This window comes from Condylostylus longicornis, unplaced genomic scaffold (genome assembly GCF_029603195.1).
Source record: "Condylostylus longicornis isolate FDR11 unplaced genomic scaffold, ASM2960319v2 ptg000003l, whole genome shotgun sequence".
In the NCBI taxonomy this organism is placed as follows: domain Eukaryota; kingdom Metazoa; phylum Arthropoda; class Insecta; order Diptera; family Dolichopodidae; genus Condylostylus; species Condylostylus longicornis.
Genome location: NW_026577972.1, coordinates 113,104 through 125,632, shown reverse-complemented (window position 1 = coordinate 125,632; position 12,529 = coordinate 113,104). Strand labels below are relative to the sequence as shown.

Below are 12,529 nucleotides of genomic sequence, written 5' to 3'. Positions count from 1 at the left end.
GGAGCAAAAAATTTATTATTTTCATAGCAAAATACCAGGCAAGCAGGAATTGTAGCAAGTAGATCAGAAATTTATTTTTTCGCTTGCTAACATTCATGATCGCCTACTACTTTTATTAAAACTAAAATTGTAAAAGGGAGCAAAAAAATTAAAAAAATTTCTAATGAAATACCAGGCAAGCAGAAATTGTAGCAAGTAAACCAGAAATTTACTTTTTCGCCTGCTAACATTCATGATCGCCTACTACTTTTATTAAAACTAAAATTGTAAAAGGGAGCAAAAAAATTAAAAAAATTTCTAATGAAATACCAGGCAAGCAGAAGTTGTAGCAAGTAGATCAGAAATTTACTTTTTCGCCTACCATCATTTATGATCGCCCATTACTTTCATTAAAATTAAAATTTTAAAAAGGAGCAAAAAATTAATTATTTTCATAGCAAAATACCAGGCAAGCAGGAATTGTAGCAAGTAGATCAGAAATTTATTTTTTCGCTTGCAATGATTTATGATCGCCTAATACTCGTACTTCCATTAAAATAAAAATTTCAAAAAGGAGCAAAAAATAATTATTTTCCTAGCAAAATACCAGGCAAGCAGGAATTGTAGCAAGTAGATCAGAAATTTACTTTTTCGCCTGCTAACATTCATGATCGCCTAATACTCGTACCTCCATTAAAATTAAAATATTAAAAAGGAGCAAAAAATTAATAATTTTCCTGACGAAATACCAGGCAAGCAGGAATTGTAGCAAGTAGATCAGAAATTTACTTTTTCGCCTACCATCATTTATGATCGCCTAATACGAGTACTCTCAATAAAATTAAAGTTTTGAAAAGGAGCAAAAAATTAATTATTTTCCTAACAAAATACCAGGCAAGCAGGAATTGTAGCAAGTAGATCAGAAATTTACTTTTTCGCCTGCAAACATCCATGATGGCCTACTACTCTTATTAAAACTAAAATTGTAAAAAGGAGCAAAAAAAATTAAAAAAATTTCTAAAGAAATACCAGGCAAACAGGAATTGTAGCAAGTAGATGAGAAATTTACTTTTTCGCCTACCATCATTTATGATCGCCTAATACTCTCAATAAAATTAAAGTTTTGAAAAGGAGCAAAAAATTAATTATTTTCCTAACAAAATACCAGGCAAGCAGGAATTGTAGCAAGTAGATCAGAAATTTACTTTTTCGCCTGCAAACATCCATGATGGCCTACTACTCTTATTAAAACTAAAATTGTAAAAAGGAGCAAAAAAATTAAAAAAATTTTCTAAAGAAATACCAGGCAAGCAGGAATTGTAGCAAGTAGATCAGAAATTTACTTTTTCGCCTACTAACATTCATGATCGCCTACTACTCTTATTAAAACTAAAATTGTAAAAAGGAGCAAAAAAATTAACAAAAATTTCTAATGGGCAAGCAGAAATTGTAGCAAGTAGATCAGAAATTTACTTTTTCGCCTACCATCATTTATGATCGCCTAATACTCTCAATAAAATTAAAGTTTTGAAAAGGAGCAAAAAATTAATTATTTTCCTAACAAAATACCAGGCAAGCAGGAATTGTAGCAAGTAGATCAGAAATTTGCTTTTTCGCCTGCAAACATCCATGATGGCCTACTACTCTTATTAAAACTAAAATTGTAAAAAGGAGTAAAGAATTATCTATTTTCCTGACGAAATACCAGGCAAGTAGGAATTGTAGCAAGTAGATCAGAAATTTACTTTTTTCCCTACTAACATTCATGATGGCCTACTACTCTTATTAAAACTAAAATTGTAAAAAGGAGCAAAAAAATTAAAAAAATTTTCTAAAGAAATACCAGGCAAGCAGGAATTGTAGCAAGTAGATCAGAAATTTACTTTTTCGCCTATGTACGCAGCTGAGGTGTTTTAAATGGCCGCTAAGTCAATGAACTATAAAGTAGGTCAAAGGTTGCAAAGCAAGTTGTTTACTTGTCCAAGTTCCAAAAAAGTCCAAGATATGGGGTTTTTTCCCAGCACCAAGTACCCCAATACCTACTTATGTATATTCATAACAAATATTTGCTGGAAATTGATCAAAGAATCATCCCTGAAATTATTTGCCACCTCATGCGAAGGCACCATTTGGAAGGCATAAAAGTTTATAATTTTAAGAAAAAGAAATTCTATATATATATTTTTTTTTATTATTTTATTTCTCATTTTTTTTTTACATGAAGTTTTTTAAAATTTTTGATACTTTTTTTTATTTATATATTTTTATTATTATGAATAAATAATATAAAAAAAGAAGAAGTTTTATACATATAAAGATTTTTCTATTTTTATTTTTTTTTTTTTTGTTTTCTGCATTTTTATTCAAATTGTAAATTTTAATTAAATATGATAAAATTTGCTATAATGATAAATTAGTTACGTAAAAATTTTTAATATAAGGTGTCTTCTTAACATTTAATAATCAGAAGTTTTTTAAAACAATAAATTTATTATTTTATTTGAATGATGTGCTGGTGATGAAAATCTGGAACTAATTAAGAAAGGCAACAAAATATTAATAGGGTGTTTTGCTATTTTTTGATTTACAAAATTATTTGTGCTTTCAAGAATTTTTCTCTTAGTTGTTATATTCGAGTTGAAACAAAAAAAAAACAAAAATGATAGATAGCCCTACTATGAATTCCGTTCGTAGCCCTGAATTTCGGAAAATTACGAATGTCATATTGTCAACTTCGAAATTATTAAAATTTTGCTCCGAATATTATTATAATTTCGTAGACTTTTCAAATTATTTAGTAAAAATAATTTGAAAAGTCTACGAAAGATATACTCACTTTTATAGATGAAAGTTGTTTACCCAAAAAGTAAAAAAATATAAATGAATATTTGTCAGTTGAAATAAAATACTGACTTTCGTAATTCGTATTATGAGTCGAATTCATGATAGAACTGATAAGCTAAGAAATTACTAACATTTAAAAATTATATTCGATTAACAATTATAATGTACTCAATATATTGAAAAAATAAAAATCTACAAATTTTCCAACTTAATTTTAAAATATTCTACTAAAAAAAATGTACATGCACAATATGCTTATTTATTAGACTAAATTATGTTTATGAACTAGACTAGCACGGTGGCGAACAGAGGAGCGGGTCGTTGGGGATTCTTAAAAAATTTAAAATAATTTCCTTAAAACAAGTATTGTTAACTATATAATAAACTATTTTATTCTATTAATTTTTTTTTTTATTACGGCACTTAATTTTCAATAATGTATCACCACCAGCATCACTGACCTTAAAAATTTTGAAGCAACCAGTGTGTATTTAACTTTAATTTACTAATATATTTTTATTTATAAATATATATATATATGTATATACATATATGTGCTTTTATTATATATACATTATTTCTTTTTAAATTACATTTTATAACCATGTACCATTTCCTTATCCAAAAAACTTAATAATCAATTTTGTTTTTATTTAGAGCCTCATATTCTGTATTTCACCTTTGTTGTTTTACTCACTTAAACTAGATTAGGAAAAAGTGAATGAATATTACATAAATTATTATAATTCTATATAATTTTAGCCTAATCCCGTTGTTCGAAAAAAATTTCACTCGTTTTGGAAAAAAAATATACATATATAAATGTATATGACCAATGGTGCAGTGATTATGGCACCGATCCTTTAACCGAAGGGTCTCGGGTATACATATATATATATAAGTTTATTTAGTAAATAAGAAATTTAATTATTTTTGTTATTTATTAAAAGAATTGTATTGGCTATTGATTAAGATTTTATCGGGCCCAGAAATTTAATTAAAAAATAAGAATTTTAATGAACAAAAAATATACATACACAAAAAAGATAAGTAAATATAAATAAGTAAAATGAATAAAGAAATACTTTTTTTTGAATAATTAAAAACAAAATATTTTTAAAACAAGTTTAAAGTGTCAATGAAATTAAAAATTTTTAACAGATCCTTATACAAACAAAAAAGAAAAAGAAAACTCATTTTAAATTTTAAAACACTTGGTTTAGAAAATTTATATATATATAAGTATGTATACATATATATGTGTAAATTACAAATATGTATAGAATTTTTCACTATTAATGGTGACCAAGTGCACAATATTAGTGCTCAGGTAGATATGCAACTTTTAGTTGTGGAAACATTTCATTGCTTTATATGTATTCCATAGGTTTATATTCAAGCGCCCACACATGCAACCTATATGATCGCATGCACTTAAGGAATCGAACAATTTGTAATTTTTTATAAACTGGTTGCAATTTTAAGTTGTTCGATTGCTTAATTGCATGCGACCTGTTCGATTGCTTAATTGCATACTGTTGCATGTGTGCGGGCTATTCAATAAACCTATGGCATCCAAATAAGCAATCAGACAGCTGCAAAATTAAAACTTCAGGTCCATCTGAGCTCTTAATGTATTTACTTTCAGTGATTCTTAATAACCAGAAAACTTTAATAATAAGAAAATTAAATAAAACTATTTTATTTAAATAAACCTTCAAATTGAAAAATTTATATGCAAAAAAAAGGAATGAAATTTTGTACTATTACATATTTAAAATTAATTAAAATGAACATTAATTGAATATTCAAAATTAATTAATTAATCAATTAATTAAAATCAACATTTTTAAATCGACCGATAACCAAAAAATATGAATAAAAAAGAAAAATTCATAAAATAAATAAAATTTATTTATAATTAAAAATTCTCTGATAATCTTTTGTTCACTGTAACCAAATACCAAAAAGAATCCTAAATACTATTTAATTTGATCAAAACGATTTTAACAAAAAATTATATAATATTGGCAGAGATTAACGATTAGATTTTGTTTTTTCGAATTACAATTTTACAATCCTAATTTAAAAAATTACAAGTGATTTTAAATAAAAATATTTCTAATTATTAATTTTGTACGACAATTTAAATTAAAAAATAAGAAAAAAACGATTTTTTTAATTTCTTAAGAGGATATTCAAATACGGACATGCATATATATGTAAAATTCCATTAAAATTTATTGTACTTTTAATGCACATAAAATAATATAAATAAATATATAGAGTAAGAATTCTATAAATCGAACTTTTTTAAATTACGTTTTAAAAATATGAGAAAAATTCGAGTATTTGAATTATTTTGAGTGTGTTTGTGTGTGTGACAAAATTGACACAGAAAAATTTTCTACTTTTTCTCTCTTTGTATTTATCAAAATATAATATTAAAATGTAAATACATATTTATATTTTTAAAATGCATAATATCTTATGTACATAGTTTATAATTATATACAGAGGGCAATTTTTGTAATTCCACAAACGAACTACTTTTTTGAGTAATAGCTAGTAAGCATAACTAAAATTTTACAATTGCGAGTAGCGTTACTCAAAAAATTACATATTTCATGTGTGTTATTACAAAAATTGTCTTTTGTATATCATTATAAAGTATATACACAATGATAAAATATAAAACTTAAAATTATTTTTGCTATTGTACTAATATGTTATATAGGAATGACGATATTACTCACTATACACATCAAAATAACACGGAATTGTAATTTCAAATTTTTCACAATTAACACAATTTGAAGAAAAAACAAACAAAAAAAAATTTTTATTTCTATTATCGCGATTATCTTAAAAATTTAGTAAAAAATTTAAAGTACATAAATATTGTATGTACTTCTTCTATAATATAAATAGTTTTAGTGTTTTATTTTTCTAAAATAATATTGTGATTTAAATCCGAAATAATCTAAATATTTAATAAAAAATATTTAAGTAAATTAGAAAATTTATTTTTCTTTATATTGAAGTTAAAGTTTTAATTCGAATAATCTAAGCTTTACTGTATACATTATATGTTACATTTATACATACATATTACAATATTTTAAATATTTTTGTAGTTAAATTTTTTTATTTTAAATTTTTTTTTATATTTTCTTCATTTTCTTTTATTTTATTTATTTATCTACTTTAAAAGAGTCTATTTTTGTTGTTGATTAATAAAATCGAAAGTCGTTGCTCCACTAATTTTTCCAGATGCACTTCTATGAAAATGAACATTTTGCCATTTGCTATCTCTTTTATGCCATACACGTGTCTCTTCTGATTGATGTGTGTGAGCATGTCCTTGTCTACAAAATAAACAAAAAATAAAAGCAAAATTTTAAAATTTTAATTCCAAAAAACATTTACAATTTCTTTAAAACAAAAAAAAAATTCTTAATATAAATTATTTCTATATAGTCGGTTAACGCGCGTTATAAATCGCGTTATATTTTATTGCCCAAACCTCTCAGTTTATTTTTAGAAAGTAACAATTCTTTAATTTTTTAAACGTTGTCAAATTGAATCTCGGTGATAGTAATGATATATCAATGTTAACAAGATATTTATTTAAATTCAACAAGACTAAGCAAAAATTTCTAATACTAAATTGTGTTTTATAGTTAATAAACTCTTTTCAATTTTTTAACTAAGCAAATTCTGAATCAACTGTTGATTTATAATAAAAGTATTTGAAATATTTAAAAAAAAAATTTGAGCATATACAAAAAACGAAACTGCCGGGAACTGCTGTCCAAGTCCCTAGGGGATATATCCAGCTCTTACCACACTCGGTTCTCTTAAAACCTACGAATCTATACCGATACGAAAGATTCAAATATTCATAATTATCTCGGGGCAATTAGTTATTAGTATGTAATGGAGATAAACTAGCGTTGAAGTTTTAGTCTGAAGAATCTTTCTTAAAAAAAAAAAAATTTCAACTTAATAAAATTACTTACTTGTCAATATACTGCGTCAATCTAACATAAGCAATGCAAGCCGCATCTTCACCTAGTAAATGTACATGAGGATTCAATATTGTTGTATTTATAGCCTTACAATTTTTTCCAAGCACTAAAATTTGTATACAAAATTAAAATATTATTTTGTAAAATTATCAGAACTAAAAATTTATCAAAACAAAAAAGTAAAAACAAATACTATATAATATAGGTGGAATCAAAATCAGTGCAGAATTTACCCAACAGATATTACATCCTATATAGGTCTTTCGCGTATACATGTATATATGTATGAGGGCTTCAATTAACAATTAAATTTTAACAAAAGATATTTATTAATTGTTATACATAAAAAATATAGATGAAATTGTAAGTATATATGTATACAAGTAACGTTATGACATTTCTACTGCAAATGTAGACCGAAAACTGGATACATAGCTACAGAGAAAGAAAATAATTTATCTATCCACCATAAATGTGTATTTTATTGTATTTTATTTACAGAAGTGATTCTGAAATTTATTCTTGTTTTTGAAATTTTGTTGAGCAAATTATTAAAATACATTTGCATATATTTTATTCCAAATCCGGTATACAATTGAATTAAATATTTTAATATATATTCAAATATTCATCTCTTTCAAGATGATTCATCATAAGTCATTATATAATAAATTCGGCTCTGATTTACAAAGCATATTATATTAAATAAATAAGCATACTATTTTACACATAAAAAATTTTTTTAAATGACAAAAAAAATTACCATTTTCAAAATAGAATTTATGAAAATCAATGCCTTCGACTAGATTACCTAATGCTTCGGGCTCAAAAGCAGTTAAATGTGGGTCACATATTTTTCTGTAAAAAAATTTTTTTTTTAAATAATATATTAAATGACTTTTCTGTGATAATTTTTCTTAAGAAATAATACAATTTTTTATTTATATTTTTTTTTTGCAAAACTGTTGCATTTCCTAATCAAATGGACTTCCGTCGCATCACACGAATATTATGTTACAAATTTGAAGCGTGAAATGCTTTAACTATTTAACTTTATCAATAAAGAATCCTGTTACAGTCCGACAATCTTTATAATATATATATATATAAATAATATTTGTAAGTCATAATCTAAACTCTAAGCCCATATAACGTTCACCGAAAATAATGGAATCGGTGACTAAAATTGATATAAATCCTGTATAATATGGATGCTTTATTTTGAAAGTGACTTAAGATTTGAAATTAAAGAATTCTTTTTATTTTTGTGAATTAGTTGAAATTGAAACTTATGTTGAGTCGAATAAGAAAATTAAATATTCAACATAAAGCAAATAACCTGTTTAACCGAACAGTTTTCGTTACTTTGCGATACCAAAACGAATTGGCAATCATTCATTTTTAATTGAAATATAAACTAAGGTCACTTTTAAAATAAATCGTCAATCCAATAAAGAGTTTATAAAGTATTTAAAAAATTGAGGATTTTTTGAAAATTCCGTCTTTTCAATAAAACGTATATATGTATGTGAATTAGACCACTCTGGTTCTATATATAGATGCACAAATAATTAATAGTATAAAAATATTTAAATTGACTTCTTCATAGCACATTTTATTAGGAAAACACACGTTTTTTATATAATTGCGTACATATATGTATGTATTTGTACAAAGGGTGTACCAAAATTCACAAGAGATTTGAATTTTGTACCCTTTATATTGACAAATGTAATATACTTAACATCAAATATACTTCCTATGCTTGAATTTATATATGAGAAAACTTTCACATTTAAATTTGGGAGCTGAAAGCACATTCAATTATTCTGAACGAATTCAGAAAATTGAGATATAACAAGCTAACAAATTTTTTTTAAAGTATGTAAAATTCAAAATATGTTATTCCCTGTTTTTCAAAAAATTCATTTACAAACTTAGGATGTTCTACAAAATATGGCAATTGTATGCGATTGTTAAAAATTTCGTGTATTATACTGAATTTGTGGAGTCCCGCAAAGTAGCTGCGAAGCTGTTATATACGACGATTAATATAAAATACATAATATGAACAAATCTTTATATTTTTACAAACACCTGTGAGTTAATATGCAAAATATTTAACAGGAATTTCAATAAAGGAATTCCCATATTACCGGTTTATTGCTTAAATTTTTCGCACAAATGAGTATAGTAAAATATGTAACGAAGCGAAGCGCTTGTCCAAACCAAGCATGCTACAATCGATAATAATTTAAATAATCTTATATAAAAAGTAATTTTATGATTGCGCATTTTGCAATCGATTATTGCTAAAATTAGTAAGTTTTTAAAATTTAATTATTAAAATTTTGAGACACTCTGTACATAAAATATTATATTTTGTATAGTTAAATATTTTTTTTTTAATATTTTAATATTTACGTATAACTATCAAAATCTCCACTATTGATAGCTTCAATCAATTGTTCGGTGATTTTAATAATTTCCTGTCGTCGAGCTGCAATCCAAGTGTTATTGTTTTTGAAAAACAGTTGAGAAAAAAAAAAATTAAAAAAAAATATTTTATAATTAATATGTATTTTTGTTTTTGTTAAAGAATAGTTATTTTAAAAATATATTGGAGATATTTGGCAAAAAATGTTTATCATTAATGCTTAGAGGGTGTAGTTTTCTTTTTCTCCAAAAAAATTCGAGACAATAAGTGTTTTAACAACCAAGAAATACTAAATGTTATATACCAATGCGGTGTGCCGGTATGCTCTTTGAGGGATTCCGTGAGGCTGCTTTAGAAATTACACGAGAGAACTTCATAAATAATATTTAATAAATACGAGCTCGAAATATAATTTTTGGCGAGATGCTGTTTGATATGCAACAGAATTTTATTAAGTAGCAGTGTTGCTACTTTAATCGAAAATGAACCCTTTTTGTTCTGTTAAAATTGTTCTGGCTCCATGGCTCGTCTTTTTTATCATATTAAGTCATATTTGGGCAAAACACTCATTTCGTCTATATCTTCCCAATATATTTGCGAAAATTAGTAATGGTAATGAGCAAACTATATACAATATTATTAGTTTCAAATCGCAACAGTGTCCGAGATACAGGAATTTTAACAAATATTTTCGAAATTTCTATTTGCCTAAACTTCTCAGTTTAGATACACACCCTTGAAGATAGAAAGCTGAAATTTAATATGTACATAGATCTTTACTAGAAACTTATTTTCGTAGAACAAAATTTTTACCTATCTCCCCCTCTCTAAAAGTTATATCCCTCCAAAAACCCTAAAAAAGCCATTATTTAACTATTTGTTGCAGTGAAACCATAAGCATTTTTCAAATTTTGCAAACGCAGAAAGGTAGTGGCTTGCTTCTGCTATCGCTGCATACTATAGTTAAATTTAAAAAAAAAAACAAAATGGCCGTTGAAATTTACCGTTATCTAAAATCCGTTTTTTTCAAAATTTTTGAAGACGTTTTTTTTTCTAGACCTCAGGTTGTAGCAGCTTTTAGACACTAATAAATAGTTTATTTGGTTAGAAGAAATTTTTTTTCCATCTCCATCCTCTCTCAAGTTATCGCCTAAAAATTTGAATTTTTGACGCTATATATTTCCGAAACCGCAAGCTTATTTAAATTTTTCAAAACGCTAAAAGCTAACGGTAAATTCCATGCCATTAAAAAATATAATTATTTTTCTTAACTCACGCAATTAACTATTAAACTCCTTAAATTAATTTTTGCTTCATTTCAAAGACTGCATAAAACGTTCACCCTAAATATATGCATTCCAAGAAATAGTTTCGTTTATGAATGAAATTAAATAATTTAATAGTGTGGTAGGTATACATAGACTATATTTAAAAGCAGTATTTTCACTTGTTAAAGGGAAAAGTGCTACAATACAAACCATTGGTTTGACCCAACTTTATTTACTTTATTTTGTATTTTATGTGCTCTCTCTCGAAATACTTTGAGAAACCAAACATTTTTTTCGATTTTTTTCCACTATTTGGTGTGAAATTTTTAGAAACTTTAAATCTTTTTTACAGAATTTTGGCCACTTTCTTACAGCCTGATCGTGTATCCCGCTTTTTTTAAGATTACTCATTTTTTCAATTGGATTTTTGTATTTTCTCTTTAATTATTGATTAAACGTCTTTCAAAAATAAAGTGAATAAATTTTGTATACATTTTAGAAAAAACGAGATACGCAATACCGAACAGTTCTTCTCACTCAAAAATTACATTATACAAATACATAATAGTTACTCACTTTCTTCTCACTTGCCGAGTAAAATAGCGAGATAGACAATCAGGCCCTTAAGCTTTAATTTAAGTCACTAAATGTTAAAAGAATTTTTTATGTTACAAAAGATATAGTACAAAAACCATTTCTGTGTCAAGATTTTAAAGGCCTAGTAAAATGCAGAAACTTATAAAATTGTAACAATTTTTAATTTTTATTGATTTTAAGTGTAGTAATTATTATCAAATATTAATTTTTAATCCCAATATTCACTATAAATAGCAAGTTGACATTTATAAGAATAATTGTTGAAATAAAAAACTTAATTTTAAGGTTTTTATTGAAATATAATAAATTTTAAGAGAAAATTCCCCATGGTTTTATTTTTCAAATATTTTGCAACGAATGCTCAATCGATCAAGCTGCTCAACGATTCTAGAACCGAAATAAAGTTGACGAAATTCAATACACGGAGCTTGCTGACCAAGAGGCTAGGTCCTAGAAAGAATGAGTGAGATTACTACTATTTGTCCTTTGAGTAGTCCAGCAATCTTCGGTTACTAATTTTGCTTGCAGCAACAATGAAAAAGTATATTTGCAGAAAAATTTTCCAAAAAAATTTAACAGCAAGGATTTTTTATTAAAATTTATTCTATTTCAATAAAAATCTTCATATTCACCTTTTTTTTTTACAATAACGGTTCTTAAAAATGTGAACTAATTTTTAGAGTGACTACTGTGATCAAAAATAATAGTTAATAATTACAGTATATGAAATCAATAAAGGTAAAAATAGTAATAATTCTTTGGGTTCCTACATTTATTGGGGTCTTTAAAATCTTGATATAGAAATGGTTTTCGTACTATATCTTCTGTACCATAAAAGATTTTTTTAACCTATATTGACTTAAATCGAAGTTTAAGTGGCCAAAATTCTGTAAAAAAAATTTTTTGTGTTATTTGATAGAATCGTTGAGATTTGAGAACTAGTTCCAAACAAAAATTTTAACCCATTTTGGATACCTTAAATAATAATTTGTAACATTGTACTCTTTACTGAATCACCCTGCTTTTTTTTTTTTCATCTGGGTATATGTATATTGCTTTCTATCACCCTCCTTCGGAAATACAATAGAATTTTGGGCATCCTATATATATATAAAAGTAAAAACTAAATTAGAAATAAAAAAACATTAAACATACCTTAAATATTTTGTAATAAAACTCGAATAATTTATTATTAATATAGAAGCGTCAAATACATAATACTATATAATTTTATTACAGCAGCACCTGGTATAATTTTGATTCAGCAAATATATATTATAATTATTAAATTATATATTAAGTATTTTATATAGTGATGCTTAAACAACGACGATAGCGGCGGCGACAATGCTCAAATTGTTTGATTGTTAAAA

General features: G+C 25.4%; 1 protein-coding gene across 2 annotated transcripts in view; it reads right to left on the bottom strand.

Moving 5' to 3' along the window:
* Positions 1–2,212: 2,212 nt before the first annotated feature.
* The window catches only part of LOC129606516 (calcium/calmodulin-dependent protein kinase type II alpha chain), a 35,814-nt gene continuing 25,497 nt past the window's right edge, over positions 2,213–12,529 (bottom strand). For both annotated transcript variants that reach the window (XM_055516870.1, XM_055516879.1), the window contains exons 10-13: positions 9,279–9,354; positions 7,618–7,712; positions 6,846–6,960; positions 2,213–6,191 (exon numbers count right to left, since the gene is read on the bottom strand). In XM_055516870.1, coding sequence (XP_055372845.1) covers positions 6,041–6,191; positions 6,846–6,960; positions 7,618–7,712; positions 9,279–9,354 — 437 coding nt within the window. In that variant the 3' untranslated portion in view covers positions 2,213–6,040. The remainder of the gene's footprint in view (positions 6,192–6,845; positions 6,961–7,617; positions 7,713–9,278; positions 9,355–12,529) is intronic.